General features: G+C 45.5%; 1 protein-coding gene across 1 annotated transcript in view; it reads left to right on the forward strand.

The window, feature by feature from the left end:
- COL4A6 (collagen type IV alpha 6 chain) overlaps positions 1 to 20,159 on the forward strand; it is a 370,097-nt gene that overhangs the window by 291,318 nt on the left and 58,620 nt on the right. Inside the window, exons 6-8 of the mRNA XM_033106506.1 lie at positions 3,075 to 3,191; positions 9,095 to 9,163; positions 10,845 to 10,880. Coding sequence (XP_032962397.1) covers positions 3,075 to 3,191; positions 9,095 to 9,163; positions 10,845 to 10,880 — 222 coding nt within the window. The remainder of the gene's footprint in view (positions 1 to 3,074; positions 3,192 to 9,094; positions 9,164 to 10,844; positions 10,881 to 20,159) is intronic.

Below are 20,159 nucleotides of genomic sequence, written 5' to 3' on the forward strand. Positions count from 1 at the left end.
CAAACTGGATCACTGCACAGATCTGGTTTCCCTCTTAATATTGGCTCATCGCTAACATATGTGTCACTGGTTTTGGTCCCAAAACTCCATTTTTGCTGTCCTGTAGACAATTTCAACATGAATGAGCAAGAAGTCATTTTGTGATCATTGAAGTCTGTGCACTAAGGGGCACAACGACCAGTGGAGAGAGTGAACAAACAAGCATTCATCAAGATATTCAGCATTAAAACAATGTATGCTAGGGGTGATAGGGCTGTGGCTTTTAATGATATCACAGCTGTGATTTGGGGCTGGGCATCTACAAGAAATGTATGTTTATCGAATGTTTTCAGTTCAAATAAGTTGAGAGCAGAAGTATTCGAGTTGTCCTTTACAATTTATGTTTAGCTTTACCCGTGGAGTTGATCTCAAACACTTTCCTGCTTAGAGACACGTAAATGAACACACCAGATTTATATCTTCAAAGTGAAGCTATACCACTCTCCAATGGACACTTTTTCTTTAAAATATGGGTTCTGAAGAATATTGCTTTTCTGGAGCAGAGCAGATCCCCATATTCTATGTGTTCAGTCCCTTGTGGTTATATAGAAGCATGGTTTTCTCCCTCAAAAAGCTTTCTCTTGGAAAGCTGGCACACACATATGTAAAATTAGCTACAACCAGAAATGACAATGTGCCAGAAATTCCATGGTACTGAGAGCTCAGCCCGGTGGCTTATTCTTGCTGACTTGCTTGAGAGAAGAAGAATTACCATTTATTGAATTCCTATGGAGTAAAATTGGTCTCAATTAATTTTAACCACAAATTTTTGTTTTCACTTTAATGGTAACAACAACCTTATGAGGTAGTATTATTCATCTCCATTTTACATATAAGGAAAACTGAGGCTACATCTGGGGGGTGGCAAAGCTGGAATTGGAACACAAGTCTGACTAGCTCAAAACATGCTTTATCCATCATCCTGTGGTGTCAGCTGGACAGGAAAGGGCTGACAGATCTTGGTCACAGGTTATAGGTTAATTCAGCTAAGGTAGGAAAGAGTGAACAGATTCCCCTGGAATCTTGCAGATAGGAGATAGCGAGTTCAGGCAACAAAAATACAGAAGGATCAGAGCCCACGGAAAAAAAAATGTGGGTAGCAATGGGTGGCCCATGCTGGGAACGAACTGGCAATCTTGGTGTTATCAGCAACATGCTCTAACCAACTGAGCTAACTGGCCACTCCAGGCAAAGGTCTTGATGTCAAACAGAACCAAGGCCCCAGGAGTAAAGAAGATCCCTAGTACTGAGCCAGCCTGTTGTTTTCCCTTAACTAACCTCTGTTACCCAACTGAGAGATAAACTCTAGCGAGCTTAGCGGGGACATTTTAAAGTGATGATGAGTGTCCCAGGAAGAAAGAGAGTATACTTACAGAGGTTAACTAAAGAGTGGAGTGAAGAGTATATTTAAAGGATGTGGGCAGGATTGAGGGAAACAACGGATGGTAAAGCAACTAACACAAATCTATTACCACCCCTACACCCAAAGGGAAAATAAGGAATGGTAATACTGGAACCTGTAAGACCTAGAGCCACGGAATAACAGTTGCCCGACAGGAGCTAAGACTGTAGAGAAATGTGGCCATTGCCAGAGATACAGCCAGGGAAGGAGGGCATGAGCGAAATAAATAACCTCTGCTCTTTCTCCTCCTGCTCTTCAATCTCTTGCCTGTGTCTACCAGTGGCCAAATACGACTAGGAGACAGAAGGAAAGGGAGCCTAGGCAGTACTGTCCACACAAGTCTGCCTCCCAAGGCATAGATCTGGGGAATGTAAAATGTAGGTCTTCAGGGCAAACAAGAATAGCCATCTCATTTGGTAATAAAATGGTTGATGACTCTAATAAACTGTCTCGGTTTCCCCAGTGCAACTGAAAACCATCACCCGAGTCTGGAGAGGCACAGATTACAGCATGTTTATTGCAAAGATAAGTTTATTGACCACTCATCTGGACTTAGCATTCCATGAGTCCAGCAGTGTAGATTCACACTTTTGCATTAACAGACTATCTCTTACAACTATAATAACAATGAAAATGGAAACAGAATTCTATGGAGCACTTTCTCAATAAGAATTTGATAAAAATTTGTTTCCTCTAATAGTTTGAAAAGTTGATTTTTGAACACATGACATATTTCCCTCAAATCGTTAAATATATATACTTGGCTTTTAAAAGTATGTGTGAGAGGGTGGGAGTCTACCTTTTATTGACCCATCTAGGTATCTGGTCTTTCAGGTCATCTCTTTATACTCAACTCACAACCTCCTTTTGACAGACTAAAAAAGAGTTATTCCCTACAAAAAGGTAGGCTCTATGCACCAAGGAAGCCCAACTCTGGAACATTGAATTAAGACCAACTGTATGTGACTAGTTACTAATAACCCAGCAAAACAACCACCTCTGTAGTGAGTATGGAGAAGAGAAGATACAGTTCCCTAACTAAAGCAATAGCCTGACATGTGATAATGACAAAAGAAGATTGAAAGTGTAGTTCTTCTAGGACCTGCATATTTTTGACCAAGCCACTTTTGGGAGAGATGGTGCTATAGAAACTGCTTCTGTTCTGTTGACCAAAATCCAGCATCATTTCCCATGCAAGCAAATCTTCCAATACAGAAAGCCATGCCAGGATGCCCAGGTTCCAGTCTGTTCTGAGGAATCCCAAGGCCTGGCATGATTCCATTTTAGTAGAAGCTCAGCCACCAGACAGCTAAGTCCCATCTTAGTAAGTCTCTGTACCCAGGGAAGGTGAAGTCAGAACACCCTGTGTATCCCATCTCTTTATGCTTGATCCTTTTGGTTTCAGCTTGGATCCTGTTAAAGCATTGATCTTCTTGGGAGGAGTAACACTGACTTGTAATCAGCCACATACACCTGAGTATAAAGGAAAGCTATGTGAGCATCGGTGATGGGGCTAAGGGAATGGACAAGGAGCCAGAGTTTGGCAGCATGCTTGGTTTCTCTCACTGTGGAGCGTATTGGAGTAGCTTAGAGTCCTATGCCTGACTTGATCCCTTCTTTTCTCTTTGAACAGGGCCACCCTGGACAGCCAGGACCCAGAGGCCCGCCTGGCCTGGATGGCTGTAATGGAACTCAAGGAGCAGTTGGATTTCCAGGCCGCGATGGCTATCCTGGGCTTCTTGGACCACCTGTACGCTGCCAGATCTTTGTACATTATTTCACATGGCTTTGCTTCCCTCCAAGTATACCCTTTTTTTGCTCTCTGGAGAGCTCATCAAGTGTCTTTGGGGCAACCATTGTAGCCCCTTGTTTAATTGAGGATTCTATGCTGGCAGCACCACATTAAAAGTCGAAAGAAGAGTACCAGTTGCAGGAGGGTATATACACGTTACACTACCTAGGGTCATTATTTTTTTTTAATGATACTTTTAGAGATTGTTAAAAGAGTATAGAAAATTTCAGAGCAAAGTACATGTTTGCGCTACTTCACATGTTCCCACATTACACGATATTGGGAAATGCAGTACTTGGAAAGCTTACACAGGATCATGGAAGCACTGACAATGGCTCAAATGGCTGGGCAAGCTTGGTATATACCAGCGATTTTTAACCAGGGATGATGTTGTCCCCCCAGAGGACATTTTATAGTTATTATTGATATTTTTGGTTGTCACAACTGGGGGTATGCTACTGGCACAGTGCAGCCCCACCCCAACATCAGGGAATAATCTGTCCCAAAGTGTCAATAGTGAGAAATAATTGAGAAATCCTACTCTACAATGAAATAGTTTGTCCTCTTCCCCAACTCACCCCCTACATCATAACCCTTGTTTGAAGGATTGATAAAGCATTTATTGGATCCTGGTATCACCACTTTTATTTAATTCTGTTCATCCGTATGGGGCTCAAATATTTCTAATAGATACCATGCCCTTGCAAGGTTGTTTTTACAAATTCCTGGAAAGAGAAAAATAACAAATTTCAAGCCCATTCTTAATGTCACTTGAAATAACCTAAGCAAATAAGGGTACTGATGTGATGTATTTAGCTCAAAATCACACTATTAGACAAATCCTGAGCTGCATGAATTAATTGGCATTTTACTGAATGAGCAGCACTGTTGTCTTGAGTGACTAAGTTGTTGGTGTGAGTAGATGTATCAGAAAGTGAGACATACATACATGTCATAAAGGACTTTGACATCTATGGACCAAACCAATATATAGTGGGGGTGGAGGGGAGGATATATTACCAACATAGGATGAGCTGTTTGAGTCACAAAGGCCTTCAAACACTGCCATGGCAACAGGACAGAAGAGCAAATCAAATCTGTGTTAATAGATATCCAGACTTGTCTGGTCAAGATGGCAAAGTAGATAAACACTGTACTTATCTCCTCTCACGATCATATAAAAAATAGACATAAACTACAGAACAGCTATAATTGAGAATCACCTGAAGTCTAGAAGGACAGAAATCCTACTAAGGACATACAGAAGAAGCTACCTCGAGACTGGTGGGGGGACAGAGATGCAGAATGGGCTGGTCCCACATCTGCATGTAGCAGTTAAAAATTGGGAGGTGGTCCCCCCAACCCAATTGGGTGGTGGTCCCCCCGAGGAGTGAAGGATCCCAGCCCTGCACCAAGCTTCCCAACTCACGGTTTCAGTGCCAGGAAGAGAAGTCCCCACAACTTCTGGCTGTGAAAACCAGCATAGATGGTGGCTGAGTGAGGCAGAGGATGGCTGTAATCCCAGGTGTCCCTTTTAAAGGGCCCATGCACAGACTTACTCTCTAACAGACTCACTCACTCTGAGTTCCACTGCTGGATAAGCAGCTTGAAAGGAACCAGGGACATATGGAGAGGAACTGAACTATGTGGCTTCAGGGCAAGGGCTTGAGGGGCAACTTTCTCCTAGACAGAAGTGCTAGCAGAAGCCATTATTTGGTTGTTGAGCTGTCCCCTCTCCCAGGATGCAGTTGCAGGTGGCTGCCATGTCTGAGTCTCCATCAACAGGGTTAACACTGTTTGCCCCACTCTGGTGATTCCCTGAGACCCTGTCGCATTTAACTTGGATACCCACCCAAGCCACTTCCAGTGGCTTTTCCATACAAACAGCCTGTCTTCTCTCATGTTGCAGCCTTTCCTAAAGTCTCTCAAAGGTTCACAAAACCCAAACAAGCAACATCTGACCTCGGTGTGCCCTGTACATCTTGCTGAGTAGCCCCAAGTCTGGCACTAGTAGCAGCCACCTTCAGTTCTCAACTTGGCCTCTCAAGGCACCTCCAAGCCCAGCATGGGTGGTTGCCATCTGCAAATTGCTTTGTGGCTCATGCCAGGTGGCCCTGAGCAGGGCATAGGCTGTGGATGAACTTGACCTGCCAAGGGGCCCTTCCCAGGAGGCCCTGGGGATGGCATGCCCAGTGGCCAGCTTCAGGCTGAGTTGGAGCACCACCCAGCTGCCTCTGTGGATGACACACACAAAGGATAGACTGGGCAGGCAGCAGAGTCCTGCTAAAGTGAATCCTGCTCTGTAGGGTCAGCCTCTGCACAACAGCTCCTCCACTGTAGTCGCAGCCAGTCCTCAGAACCAATTAGCCTGAGGGTTAATCCCTCCTATTGATGTGCAAAGAGCAACCAAGGCTCAATAACAAGAGGAGGGTGCACACAACACACACAAAGAACACACCTGGAACACCTGGCTCAGAGAGACTGAGCCACTGGACCCCACAGGATACCTGGTACATAATAAGGCCAGGCTACTAAGACTGAGAGGCATAGCAGCCCTACATAATAGACAGAAACAAACACAGGGAGGCAGCCAAAATAGAGAGACAAAGAAATATGTCCCAAATGAAAGAACAAAACAAAGCTCCAGGAAAAAAAAAAGAAAGAAAGAAAGAAAGAAAGAAAGAAAGAAAGAAAGAAAGAAAGAAAGAAAGAAAGAAAACAAAGTGGAGACAAGCAATCTACTAGATGCAGAGTTCAAAACACTGTTTATAAGGATGCTCAACGATCTCAGGAAGAACTTCAACAAAGAGATATAAAACATAAAAATGAGATAGAAAGCATAAAAAAGAACCAGTCACAAATGAAGAATGCAATAACAAATAAATAATACATTAGAGGGAAATAAACTGTAGATTAGATGAAGCAGAGGTTCAAATCAGTGACTTAGAAGTTAAGGTAGCAGAAAACACCCAATCAACAGCAAAAAGAAAAAGAATCCCCCAAAAAAACAAAGACTGTTTAAGGGGCCTCTGGGACAACATCAAGCACCCAATATTCCATCATAGGGGTACCAGAAGGAGAAGAGATAAACCAAGGAATTGAAAACCTATTTGAAGAAATAATGATGGAAAATTTCCCTAACCTGGTGAAGGAAATAGACATGCAAGCCCGGGAAGTGCAGAATCCCAAACAAGATGAAAGCAAAAAGGCCCATACCATGACACATCTTAATTAAAATGGCAAAGGTTAAAGACAAAGAAGGAATCTTAAATGCAGCAAGAAAAAGCAAGTATCTACAAGGGAGCTCCCATAAGACGATCAGCTAATTTCTCAACAGAAACTTTGCAGGCCAGAAGGGATTGGCATGAAATATTCAAAGTAATGAAAAGTAAGGACCTACAACTAATATTACTCCATTCAGCAAAGCTATCATTTAGAATCAAAAGACAGATAAAGAGCTTCCCAGACAAGAAAAAAACTAAAGGAGTTCATCAACACCAAACCAGTATTACAAGGAATGTTAAAGGGACAAGAAGAAGAAGGAGAAGGAGAAGAGATAAAAAAAAAATATGAATAATAAAATGTCAATAACTACATATCTGTCAACAATACTTTACTTTAAATGTAAATGGATTAAATGCTCCATCAAAAGACACAAGGTGGCTGAATGGATAAGAAAACATATGCTGCCTACAAGAGACTCACTTCAGATCAAAAGACACACACAGACTGAAAGGAAAGGGATGGAAACAGATATTTCATGAAAATGGAAACAAACAATGACAAAAAGTCTGGTGTAGCAATACTTATTCCAGACAAAACAGACTGGAAAACAAAGGCTGGGTAGATGGGTGGCTCAGTTGTTAGAGCTTGAGTTCTGAGCAACAGGGCTGCCAGTTCTATTCCCACATGGGCCAACAAGCTGCGCCCTCTGCTGCGGGCTCTCAACCACAAGGTTGCTGGTTGGACTCCCGCAAGGGATTGTGGGCTGCGCCCCCTGCAACTAACAATGGGGACTGGACCTGGAGCTGAGCTGCGCTCTCCACAACTAAAACTGAAAGGACAACAACTTGACATGGAGGGAGCTAATGAGTCCTGGGAAAAACACACTACTGTTCCCCAATTAAAAAAAAAAAAAGTCCTGGAAATACACACTATTCCCCAATAAAGTCCTGTTAAAAACAAAACAAAACAAAGGCTATAAAAAGAGACGAAGGACTCAGTAATCCCACTTCTGGATAGTTATCTGAAAAAACCCAAAACACCACTTCGAAGGGACATATGCATCCATATGTTCATTGTAGTATTATGTACAGTAGCGAAGATATGGAGGTAACCTGGATGTCCATCAATGGATGAAATGATAAAGAAGGCATGGTACATATATACAATGTCATATTACTTAGCCATAAAAAAGAATGCAATTTTACCATTTGCAACAACGTGGACGGACCTAGAGGATATTGTGCTGAGTGGAGTATGTGAGACAGAAAAAGACAAATGCCGTATGATTTCACTTATGCATGGAATCTAAAGAACAAAATAAAACAGAACAAACTCATAGATACAGAGAACACTTTGATGGTTTCCAACTGGGAGGGGGGTTGGGTGGGGTGGGTAAAAAAGAGGAAGGGATTAAGAAGTACAAATTGGTAGTGACAATATAGTCATGGGGTTGTAAAGTATAGCATGAGGAATACAGTCAATAATACTGTAATAACGATGTATGATGTCAGATAGGTACGAGATTTATTGGAGTGATCACTTTGTAAGTTATATAAATGTCTAATCACTATGTTGTACACCTGAAACTAATATAATATTGTATGTCAACTATAATTGGGGAAAAAAGATATATAACTATATATATATATATTTTTTTAAAAAAGATATATTATATATATATATATATATATATATATATATATATATATATATAAAAGAAAAAAACATAAATATCTAGGAGACTAAGGAAATGCTGCCCCTGACAGGGAGAGAAGAATTTTGAAGTAATAAACATCTTTACTAATCCTGCTGAATCCTGAATAGATATTCTTTGACCCTTCTTTGATGATAGTAGTGACCACAAGAATACGGGGAAACAGGAAATGTTAGGAAAGGAACCGGTTTGTGCTTCTGGGACTGCATTGTTCTTTTATTGTTATATATCTATGATTTTTGAGGTCAAAGAAGTCATCATTCAACCAATGCTTTAGTCTCCAAAGCATAACCCTGTTTCCAATACTAATCCTGACTTCCCCTTCAGTATAGGAACATTGATTTTCCCCAGGAGGACAAAATCTAGCAGACAGGAGCCAGCATCTGCCACTGAGACAGTAAAAGTCTGATCAATAGATGGGTTGGGTGTACTTTGAGCTGTTTTCTGTGTTAGTGAGACACACTGGGCTCTTAGACAGGTGTCGAAGCTAAAGTTGTGTGGTAGCAGCACAGGAAGGAGGTGGTTTGGTAGATATCTCTTAGACCAGGGGTCAGTAAACTGACTTGGGGCTTGTTTTTACATTTTTAAAAGATTGTGAGGAAGAAGAGAAGATTATGGGACAGAGCCCAGATATGGCCCACAAAACGTAAATCATTTACTATCTGGCTCTTTACAGAAAAAGTTCACTGCCTCTAAATAGGAGCAGGCATACAGTTTTGAGACACAGCACCCATTCAGGGGAGGTACTTTGCCCCTTAGCACAGCCAATTCTGCCATAGAATAAGCCACATAATTTCAGCCACTTGCTGTTCCAACCTCTGTCTGATCAGATCATACTATTAACAAAACTGTGTGTGTATCTCTGTGTGTGTGTGTGTGTGTGTGTGCATTTATTCACAAGTTTTTTTCTTATTTTACTCAGGGGCTTCCTGGTCAGAAAGGATCTAAAGGTGAACCTGTCCTTGCCCAACATAGTTTCAAAGGAATGAAGGTAAGAGCCTCTAAGGCAGACAGCTGAGTAGGCTATAAGCTGAGCTCCCTTGTACTGGGCCCCACCTCCAATAAAAACATTTCCAGAAGTAGCATCTGCATCTGTATCTAAGGAGCAGAACAATTTGGATTTAAAAAAGGATCCTGAGCTCTTTGTGGTGGAAACATTGACAGAAATGTTTGCAACCATACTGTCAAAGAGATTTGCTTTGTAGGACCTAGACAAAAAATAGGAGACAGATCAGCAAACAAATAGTTTTCATGAGTATCATTTTCTTTGACAAGCCAAGACATTTCCTGGAGGCAGACACCTTTTGTCTGCTCAAGAATCCGTGATGTCTGCATACTTTGGTTTGAAGCCATGTGTATCTCTGCCCATCTCAGCATGGCCACCGGCCCAGGATCCTGGCCCTGCTTTTCTCTGTCCCTGCACACCAGCCCATCACCCTTCACTGGGCCCCTGGCTGTCTGCAAAAATTGGCCATCAACTCTGCAGCTGGTGGGAAACTTTCATCTCTTCCTAGAATTGACAAGAATTTTCTTTATTCTTGTGACTATACTCTTGGTGTATGGTGCCTGGTATCCTGTGGACCCTTAGTAAACTCTAGTGCCAAATGATTGACCCTATTTCCCTTACAGAGTGGGAAGGGAGCCCGTCATTTCCCTGGTAACAAATGGGAATCTATGTGCTCAACATGAGGGGAAGATGCACCCAAGCTTGCTCAGCTGAGAATGGCATCTTTCTGTCTTCCACTCATTCACAGAGCCTGGAACATTGGAAATAACTTTGGAAGGGAGTAATGGGGGTGGATGGGTGAAAACTGGAGAAGGTATGGGGTTTGAGCTCTTGGCTATAGATGTCGTAGCAGAAGATAGAATGTTAGACTTGGAAAGGACCACATGATTGTTGGATTCATGTTGCTCATTTTATAGAAAACAAAACTAAGGTATACTGAGGCTATGTGACTTGCTCAGTCACACAGCCAGTTTACCAAAGAGCTAAAACCCAGACAGTGCTCTTCCCATTTTGCAGAAACCTGATTTTTGACCATAAGCCAAGTAGGGTAACACTAGCAGGTGTCAAAATATGGCCATTGTCATAGCAAACTTTTATTAAATGGTTTGGCCAAACAACAAAGAGACCCTGGACTCAGTGGAACACAGTAATTTCCACAAGATGGCTATATTACAGATTCATACAGTGACTTAAGATGCTGCAAAGTAATTAAAACGTAATCAAAGACTGTATGCTCTGTTGATTCTCCCTTGAAATATCTGATTTGCATTGTATACATATGGGCACAGATTCTCTGGGGATGAGGGTACATGGGAAGGTAGTTTTGCTTCCCTCCTAAAAAAGCAGGAAAATCACCAGCCCACAGAAGCACTTTCTAATTGGTAAGTTCCTAGCAAAGGTGAAAATTAATTAATCCAAGTAAAATATGAAGTCCTGTTCAACCAAGGCTATAATACTTGTCTCCTAGAGTGCAGATTTATCTTAGGAAAAAAAGTAAATGGCTGAATACGTCCAATTCATACATTATTTAAAACACAAGACCTTAAGAGAAGAGTCCTAAGCTTCCGCAATGCATTTTTATGCCCATGCATCTTAGGTCAGTTATCTATGAAATACCACAGGCTTGATATATTAATCTCTTCAGTGTCCTGCCTTTGTTTCTCAGGGGGATCCTGGGCTGCCTGGACTGCACGGAATCACTGTAAGTTTTTATTTATGTATTGAGTTCTCAATGTTCAGTCAACAGTTACTGATGGTCCCTTTTCATTCTTCTCTATGGTTGTCACGCGGAGTGTCCGGCGGGGTCTCTGGTCCCGCTCCCCACACAAGAACGCAGGATATGGCTAGGCCAAAAAGGAACACCCACGGAGCCATAGGTAGGGAAGTCATACCACTATGGTCTCACTGGGTTTACACGACGTGCGACCTGCTGTCCGCTTTGCTGCCAACCGACCGACTCTCCTCCACTCTCCTTCAGTCTCCTCCTCTCTCCTCAACTTCCCTCCATAGCTGCAGCAGTTATATTAGTGGCCAATGGCTCAATGGCTACAGCTGACGGCCAACCAGCCACAGCTGATGGCCATTTACTACCTGAGCCAGCACCTTTCCACATGAGGCCGAGAGCCTGGAAACTGCACTCTGGGGCTCTGTCCCCACACTCCACCCCTACAGGTTCTCGCCTCATAATCTACGCGACAAGAGTCTTCCGCGAGGGTCCCTGTGCCATATTAGCCTATTGACACCTACGGACGAAAAGAAATGGTAGTCTTAGGAACCAACAGTGGCAAATCCCTTCCATCTGGGAGGATACACGCCAGCTTTTTGTCCTGGGAAAGGAGGGTTGCTGCCACTGGCACCTTCCCCGGTTTGTGGTACCAAACCTTTATGGCAGTGCTTGGAGTCCCTTGCATAGTTTCAACATGTAACAGAACAGGGGACCCCATAATAGGCCATAGTGAGAGCACATAGTCTCCCCGCAAAATCATCCCAGTATCGGGACCTTTGTATACTACAGTCACTTGTGGTGGCCACTCAGCCACCACCCCTGGCGTCACTTGCAAATCATGAGTCAAACCGGCCCCCCATGGGGCTATCAGGCCCAACCATCGACAGTGGGGGCTTTTGACCTGCCAGGGCCAAGTCCATTGCTGCCGTTCCCCTGCTTTCAAGCATGTGGGTGCTGGCAGCAAAATGTTTCCATTCCTGCCGTAGCCTGGCTTTAACAGAGTCTCACTGGTGGTAACTTGTAATTGAATGGGAGCGGCCGTTCGATGTAGCAGAGCTTCCACTGGTGCGGGCCCTCCCTTCCGTGGTCTCTCATTCAGGACTCTCAGGACATCCCATAAACGCGAGGCCCAGTCACGCATTGTGGGAGGGTGTTTTGACACCCGGAGACCTTGCTTCAAAAGGCCGTTATAGCATTCAATCATGCCAGCTGCTTGTGGGTTATACGGAGCATGAAACAACCATTGCACGTCCATCCTGGCAGCCCAGCGCTGCACTTCTTGCCCCGTAAAATGGGTACCCCTGTCACTTTCAATGACTTGGGGGCGCCCATAGAGGGCGCACAGCCATGTAAGAGCGACCACTGTATGCCGCTGATCCGCAGCTGGACACGGCCAAGCAAACATCAATCCCGTAGCAGTGTCCACTGCTGTAAATGCGTATATCGCATTGCGGGCCTTAGGCAGGGGTCCAATGTAATCCACTTGCCAGCGAGTGAGGGGCACCCTCCCTCGCGTAATCTGCTGTGTCTCCCAGGGGAGCCTCCGCCTTTGGGGGTTGTCCTGGGCACAGACGGCACAGTCATAACAGGCATCTGCTATCTCCTGCCATTTCAAAGGCAGACCCCAGCGTCTGCTCACCTGCCACATGGTTCGGCTTCCGGCGTGCTGCAATTTCCTATGCAGCCAATGGGCTACATCAGTGGCAGGAGCCCGTTCTAACCATCGGACCCGTGCTAGGGCATCTGCTTCATCATTACCTGGGGACACTAAGGGGGAGTGACCTGTGACATGCATTAGGGTCACCTCTTTTCTCTGCCCTAGGTCCCAAAGGTCCTGCCACATGGCTTGACCCCACAGTGGACGGTGTCCTACCAACCAGTTTTGGTGCTTCCACGTAGGGAGCCACAGCGTTAGGCCCCGGAATACCGCCCAGCTGTCAGTACAAATAACTAGGGGCCCGGGCTCGTGGCTGATTACCATCCACACAGCCCGTAGCTCAGCCCACTGGCTACTCTGGCCCACCCCAGTATCAAACCAAATGGTGTCTGTTTTGGGCTGCACACCAATAGCCGTCCAAACAGCTGCAGCCCCTCGGCTAGAACCATCAGTAAACCAGGCATCCTCAGGTACTGGGGACTGTCCTTCTTTATAGGGCGAGGGCTCCAAGTCCTCCCCTCTAGGCAGAGCGCTTGGCTCAGCCTGGGCTACAAGCTCCACAGGCCCCAGGACCTGTTGTAGCTCTGTCCTCAAAGGGCTTGAACTAAGGGTGCTATGTTGCTCCAAGTAGGCACCCCACTTGGCGAGGGTGGTGGTCTGTGCCACCCCTGTTTTGGGTCCCTGGGTCCACGTACGGACCCACCCCTGGACAGGATAGGTTGTTCGAACCAACACCCGTGCCGTTCCTGTGATGGCTTCTGTGGCCACTAGGGCTGCGTACACAGCAGCCAGCTGTTTCTCTATTAGTGAGTAGTGGACCTCTGCTCCTTTCCATAATTGGGACCAAAATCCCACTGGCAACCGGAGACGCTCCTGCCGTTGCCAGAGGCCCTATCCGTATCCCTCTTGGGTTACGTGAACATCAAGTTCAAATGGGCGGCCGGGGTCCACTACTTGCAGAGCCTGTGCCTGCTGCACTGCCCGTTTTGTGGCAACGAAGGCTTGCTCTACAGCCTCTGTCCAATCCCATGAGGCCCCCTTTTTTATCATATTGTACAAGGGCCTTGCCATTTGTGCTAAATGGGGTACAAACGCCCGCCAATATCCTAGCAGACCCAAATATGTCTGCAATTGGGAGACCTTGGTCGGCCGGGGGAAGGCTTGTATCTTATCAATGATTGCCTCAGGTATAACCTTTGTCTTACCCGACCACACAACACCCAAAAACTTGACGGATAAGCCAGGGCCTTGGACCTTTTCCTCATTCACCGCCCAGCCGCGTGACTTCAGGTGGCGGAGAAGAGAGGGAGCTGCTTGCTCTAAATCAGAAAGAGAATCTGATGTTAACAGAATATCATCGACATAATGAAACAAGGCCACAGAGGATGGGCGATCCCACTGTGCCAAATCCTGGGCCACGAGCCCATGGCAGATAGTGGGGCTGTGCAAGTATCCTTGCGGAAGGACTTGAAAAGTCCACTGCCGCCCATCCCAAGTAAAAGCAAACTGCTCTTGACACTCGGGTGCAATGTCAATGGAGAAAAAAGCATTGGCCAAGTCCACTACATAGTGATATGTCCCCAGGCGGACAGTCAGACGATCCATTAAATCATGTATTGAAGGCACTGCAGCGTGCAAGGGTGGTGTCACCTTATTTAACTCCCTATAGTCCACAGTCATTCGCCAGGTCCCATCTGGCTTCTTGACAGGCCATACTGGGGAGTTAAAGGGACTGTGCGTTGGCCTCACAATATGTGCCTTCTCCAGTTCCAATATTGTACGACCAATCTCCTCCTGCCCTCCTGGAAGGCGGTACTGTCGCACTGTAACCACGCACCGGGGCTGTGGCAACACTTGAGGAGGGTGGTGAGCATGCCCGCGTGTCACCGCTTTCACCACCCGGATCCGGAGACGGAACTCTCCTACCGTCGTCTGTAAGCTGAGGCCATGTAGCACGTCCACCCCTAGAATATACTCCGGAACAGGGGAGACATAAACCTTGTAGGTACGAGGGGGAAGCCTTCCTATACCCAGTGGTAAGGAAACAGCTTTCACAGTCACAGTCTTTCCCCCATAGCCATCAATGCAGATTGCTGGTCCGGGGAACAGTTCTGGGTTCCCATAAACAAGACTGCAGTCTGCACCAGTGTCAACTAGGGCCAAAACCCTCTGCACATTAGAAGGGGACCAATGTATGGATAGTTCCACATGGGGCTTCCGGTCCCTGCTCGTCCCCTCTGACCGGGTACCTTGGCCCCACCTCTAATCAAGCTGAAAGGAGTTGTCCTCAAGCGGCTGCATGAAGTCCTGGAGGGACACGGGTCGCGCTTGCCCAGATGTCTCCTTTATGCTTCTCCGGAATTGTTGTTCCGGACGCAACTGTTTCCAAAGTTCCAGCAGGAGTGCATTGGGTTTTCCGTCTATTTTCTCCCGATCGACCCCTGCTGCCACAAGATTACGCCACATCTGTGCGCGTGTTACTCTCTGAGGTCCGCGACCTCGCCCCTTTACGTTTGGTTTGGGCTTCCAGGTCTCAACTGTGCGAACCTCCTGTCTTAATCTCCTTCGCCTCCGGCTTTCAACATTTCCTAGGGTGGCCATGGCAGTTGTAACTTCATGGATCTGTCGCCCTACATAAGGTGTAAGAATAGCAACCAAGGACCCAAAAGCACTCGCAGGTGCAGTATCCAAAACCAGATCTCTCATGCTGGCTGTAAAAAGCTCGTCATCCGGCCCCTGCATGTTAAGGTTAAAAATAGCATGTCTCATACCCATTTCACGGATGATTTGCGTAAGTTCCGTATATGACTGCCATTGACTCACAGTGTCTGGCAGCTCGCCAGCCTGTCCCCATACTGTGCGTACCGCAGCAGTGAGCCACTCCATTAGAGAATGGTTGCCCTGGTCGTGGGCGAACCTATGGCAGTTCTGTAACCTTTGTCGCAGGGACGGATGCAGTGTCACAAAGGCTAGCTTTTCCATCTCGCCCGGGGAGCAGAGAATGCTGTCTGCCCCCTCATCCCATAAACGTAATAGCCAAGCTGAGACTGGCTCTCCAGGGCGCTGTCGGTACCGCCTCCCCAGCTCCTGCAACTCAGTGGGAGTGTAAGGGGTGCAGGTTGTGAACTCAGTCACAGCTGGGTTGCCTGCAGCAACACCCCCGGGGCCCAAAGGTTGCTCACGTTTTACTCTTTGCTTCAAGATTGGCCGGGCTTGGGGGTTGGGAGCTACATTGTCTCCACTGGCTTCCTCTGCCTCTGCCTCAGAGTCTACACTGTGGGACCCCCCTTCTAACAGGCAGACCCGGGCTTCCAGCGCTTCCAACCGGGACACCTGGTCCGGCACCTGGGCCATTTCATTAAGCGCATTTTCCGTATTGAGACTCAAGGCCCTGAGGAACAGCCAGCCCACACGGCCGGCTGTAGCCTTCTCCTCCTCCGGCAACCGCTCAGCCAGAGCCTGCAGGGCCCTCTCCACGCTGGCCGGAGAGCCATCCATGTCCTCCCACCTCTCCTTGGGGGTCCAACTCCTGAGAACAGTGGCCACCGGACACCACACACTGTGTGGGGGCCACCTGTCCTCCTGCCCAGAGTCAGACTCCATTCCTACCTGGTCGGAATCTTGCTCACCGTGACAGGTGTCTGAGTGGGTGGAGGCCTCCTTATAAGATGTCTACAACCATCGGATCCTAAGGCCGCAGCAGATCATCAAAATTAAGGCAACGCCTTCCATGGCCAAGAAGGTGGTGTGCCAGCTGGAGGCTTGAGTCTCCCAGGTGGACCGCGCCTCCCGTTCCCGGTGTCGCTCCTCACGGGACTCCTGAAGCTGGGCTCTCACACGCACAAACCGCTCCACCATGCTTTGGTAGGTTTTGGCCTGCACCACACGCTGCTTACGAAACTGAGCTTTTATACGTGTAAACTGCTCCAGTACATTCCGGAGAGTTTCGGCCGACACCATACCCTGCTCACTGCGCCATTTGTCATGCGGGGTGTCGTGCGGGGCGGCCTGCGGGGTGTCAGGCGGGGTATCCTGCCGACTACGCCAAGTGTCACACGGGGTGTCCAGCGGGGTCTCTGGTCCCGCTCCCCACACAAGAACGCAGGACATGGCTAGGCCAAAAAGGAACACCCACAGAGCCATAGGTAGGGAAGTCATACCACTATGGTCTCGCTGGGTTTACACGACGTGCGACCTGCTGTCCGCTTTGCTGCCAACCGACCGACTCTCCTTCACTCTCCTTCAGTCTCCTCCTCTCTCCTCCTCTCTCCTCCTCTCTCCTCAACTTCCCTCCATAGCTGCAGCAGTTATATTAGTGGCCAATGGCTCAATGGCTACAGCTGACGGCCAACCAGCCACAGCTGATGGCCATTTACTACCTGAGCCAGCACCTTTCCACATGAGGCCGAGAGCCTGGAAACTGCTTTCTGGGGCTCTGTCCCCACAATGGTGTTTGAAGGTCTTTGTTGACCTTCTCAAGGAAAATCCAGAGAATTGAGGTAGAATGGGTCACACTGTTGACATTTTCCAGATGAGAAAGTACTGAGAGGATGGACTGTCTCTCTGAAGTTACACAGCAGGCGGGCTTTCAGACCTTTAGGCCCGGGACCTACATACTCCCTAGGATATGTCAGAAAATAATTTTGCCTTTCATTCAACAAGCACTTACTACAAGTTTTCTCTGTGTTCAGAGGGCTGTGGGTAAAACAAAAGTAAAATACTCTTCTTTAAAAAGTAATCCACGTAGAAATTCCTTTTAGAGACTCCAAATAATACTAAGTCCATGAAAAGTCCGGAGTTGTATTAATAAGAACTTTCTGTTTTCCTTGAATTTCCACATTGTTATTACTTTCCTTTGAAGTGGCTTAAGAAAAGCCCCTTCTTTCTTCCTTCTTTCCCATATTGGGGTTTCTTCCTTTCTTCTTTCATTCCAGAACAGATATGAGCACCTATTATTAGCAAACTGCTACAAGTGATCTCTAAGACAATGCAAACATGGTCTCTGCCCCCAACACTTCCCACCAGCTATGAAAACCTAATACGAATGTGGCATAAGAATTCCGCAAAAGCTTCAAGGAAGAGATGCTGTCCACCTGAGGATACATCATAAAAGATTGTTATATCTATGATAGAGAAGGTAGCCTCTGAGAAGTGTGGATGATGTTTAGGCTGGCTGGCAATGGGAGGAACCTTTCCAAACAGAGAGCGTAGTGTGAGAAAAGGTAAGCAATAAACAGGATGTATGTAAGCACACATGCAAACAGAGATGAGTAAGGACCAAGGGCATCCAGGTCGCCTAGGCTTAGATGGTATGTTAACTAAATTTGTAGAATAACATCCACTATACAAGGTCTGACAATTAAGTTTGAGAACTTGTTGCAATGATGCTGCTAAACTTTTTTGATATCAGAGGGATTATTCGTTATGGATTTGTACCAACTGGACAAACAGTCAACCAAGTTTGCTATTTGGAAGTGCTGAAAAGGCTGCATGAAAAAGTTAGACGACCTGAGCTTTTCGCCAACAATTTATGGCTCTTGCATCCATGACAATGCACCAGCTCACACGGCACTGTCTGTGAGGGAGTTTTTAGCCAGGAAACAAATAAGTGTATTGGAACACCCTCCCTACTCACCTGCTCTGGTCCCCAATGACTTCTTTCTTTACCCAAAGATAAAGGAAATATTGAAAGGAAGACATTTTGATGAAATTCAGGACATCAAGGGTAACATGACAATAGCTCTGATGGCCATTCCAGAGAAAGAGTTCCAAAATTGCTTTGAAGAGTGGACTAGGCGTTGGCGTCATGATGCATAACTTCCCAAGGGGAGTACTTTAAAGGTGACCGTACTGATATTCAGCAACAAGGTATATAGCACTTTTTCTAGGATGAGTTCACAAACTTAATTGTCAGACTTAATACAGACTGCAGCAACTGTACTTGCTGCATAGCTTTTCTTACAGATCATTTCCGTACCTGAAAAGTTACAGTGTTCATCTACATACATAGGCATGTAAAATAAACCATGTAGATTTCAGCTGTACAATTCTGTATCACATCATCTATAAATTACATTATGTGTTCACCACCCAGAGTCAGTTCTCCTTCCATCACCATATATTTGAACCCCCTTGCGCTCATCGCCCACCCCCCAACCCCCTTACCCTCTGGTAACCACTAAATTACGTTCCCCAGATTAATTTTCAAACCCTGTGGCCAACTTGTGGTTACTGATTGTTTTCTTTTCTTTTTTTTTTTTTTTTTGAAGAGTCTCAGTGACATTTAATGATTTTTCAGAATACACTTAAGCCACTTGACATAAATCCTCAATGGTACCTTCAAAAGAAGAAGATATGCATTTTCTCTCATCTTCTAATCTTTATGGCTCTTTGAAGAAATGTTATCTCTAAAGCATAAAGTTATCTTTAAGCCAGGTTTGTTGTACTGTTAAGTATAAGCTTCCCTGAAGAAAACACCACAGATCGTATGCTGTGATATTGAATGGCTTATTTTCTGAAAGGCTGGAAAGAGTATATAAGAAATTAGTCCTTCCCTTTTAAATAAACTAGGTGGTGCTTGTTCTCATGACTAATATAGGAAATACACCAGATCACATTTCAGACTTTGAAAATAAGACAGAAAATCTTTTTAAACTATTCCTATTTTATGTTATTTTTTAAGTAGATTTTTTTTTGTAAATATGTAGAATTCTTTTTTTTAATTTTTTTTATTTTTTTAATTTATTGGGGTGACAATTGTTAGTAAAATTACATAGATTTCAGGTGTGCAATTCTGTATCACATCATCTATAAATTACATTGTGTGTTCACCACCCAGAGTCAGTTCTCCTTCCATCACCATATATTTGATCCCTCTTACCCTCATCTCCCACCCCCAAAACCCCTTACCCTCTGGTAACCACTAAATTACGTTCCCCAAATTAATTTTCACACCCCGTGTCCATCCTGTGGTCACCGACTGCCCTCCAATCCCCTCACCCTCCCCCCCACCCCCACCCCCCCGCCCATCTAGCTACCCTTAGTTTTTCCTCTTTGTCTCCAAAACTGTTTCTGATTAGTTCATTCAATTATTCTTTTCTTTAGATTCCGCATATAAGTGAGATCATATGGTACTTATCTTTCTCTGTCTGACTTATTTCACTTAACGTAATGTTCTCTAGGTCCATCCATGTTGTTGCAAATGGTAAGATTTCTTTCTTCTTTATGGCTGTGTAATACTCCATTGTATAAATGTACCACACTGTCTTAATCCAGTCATCTACCAATGGGCATTTTGGTTGTTTCCATGTCTTAGCTATTGTGTATAGTGCTGCAATAAACATAGGAGTGCATAAAGATTTTTGAATTGGAGTTTTGGATTTCTCCGGATAGATACCTAGGAGTGGAATTACTGGATCATAGGGTAGTTCCATTTTCAGATTTTTGAGATACCTCCATACTGTTTTCCATAGTGGCTGCACCAATCTTCAATCCCACCAACAGTGCACAAGGGTTCCCTTTTCTCCACATCCGCGCCAGCACTTGTTGTTTGTTGATTTATTGATGATAGCCATTTTGACTGGGGTGAGGTGGTATCT

This window comes from Rhinolophus ferrumequinum, chromosome X (assembly GCF_004115265.2).
Source record: "Rhinolophus ferrumequinum isolate MPI-CBG mRhiFer1 chromosome X, mRhiFer1_v1.p, whole genome shotgun sequence".
Lineage (NCBI taxonomy): Eukaryota > Metazoa > Chordata > Mammalia > Chiroptera > Rhinolophidae > Rhinolophus > Rhinolophus ferrumequinum.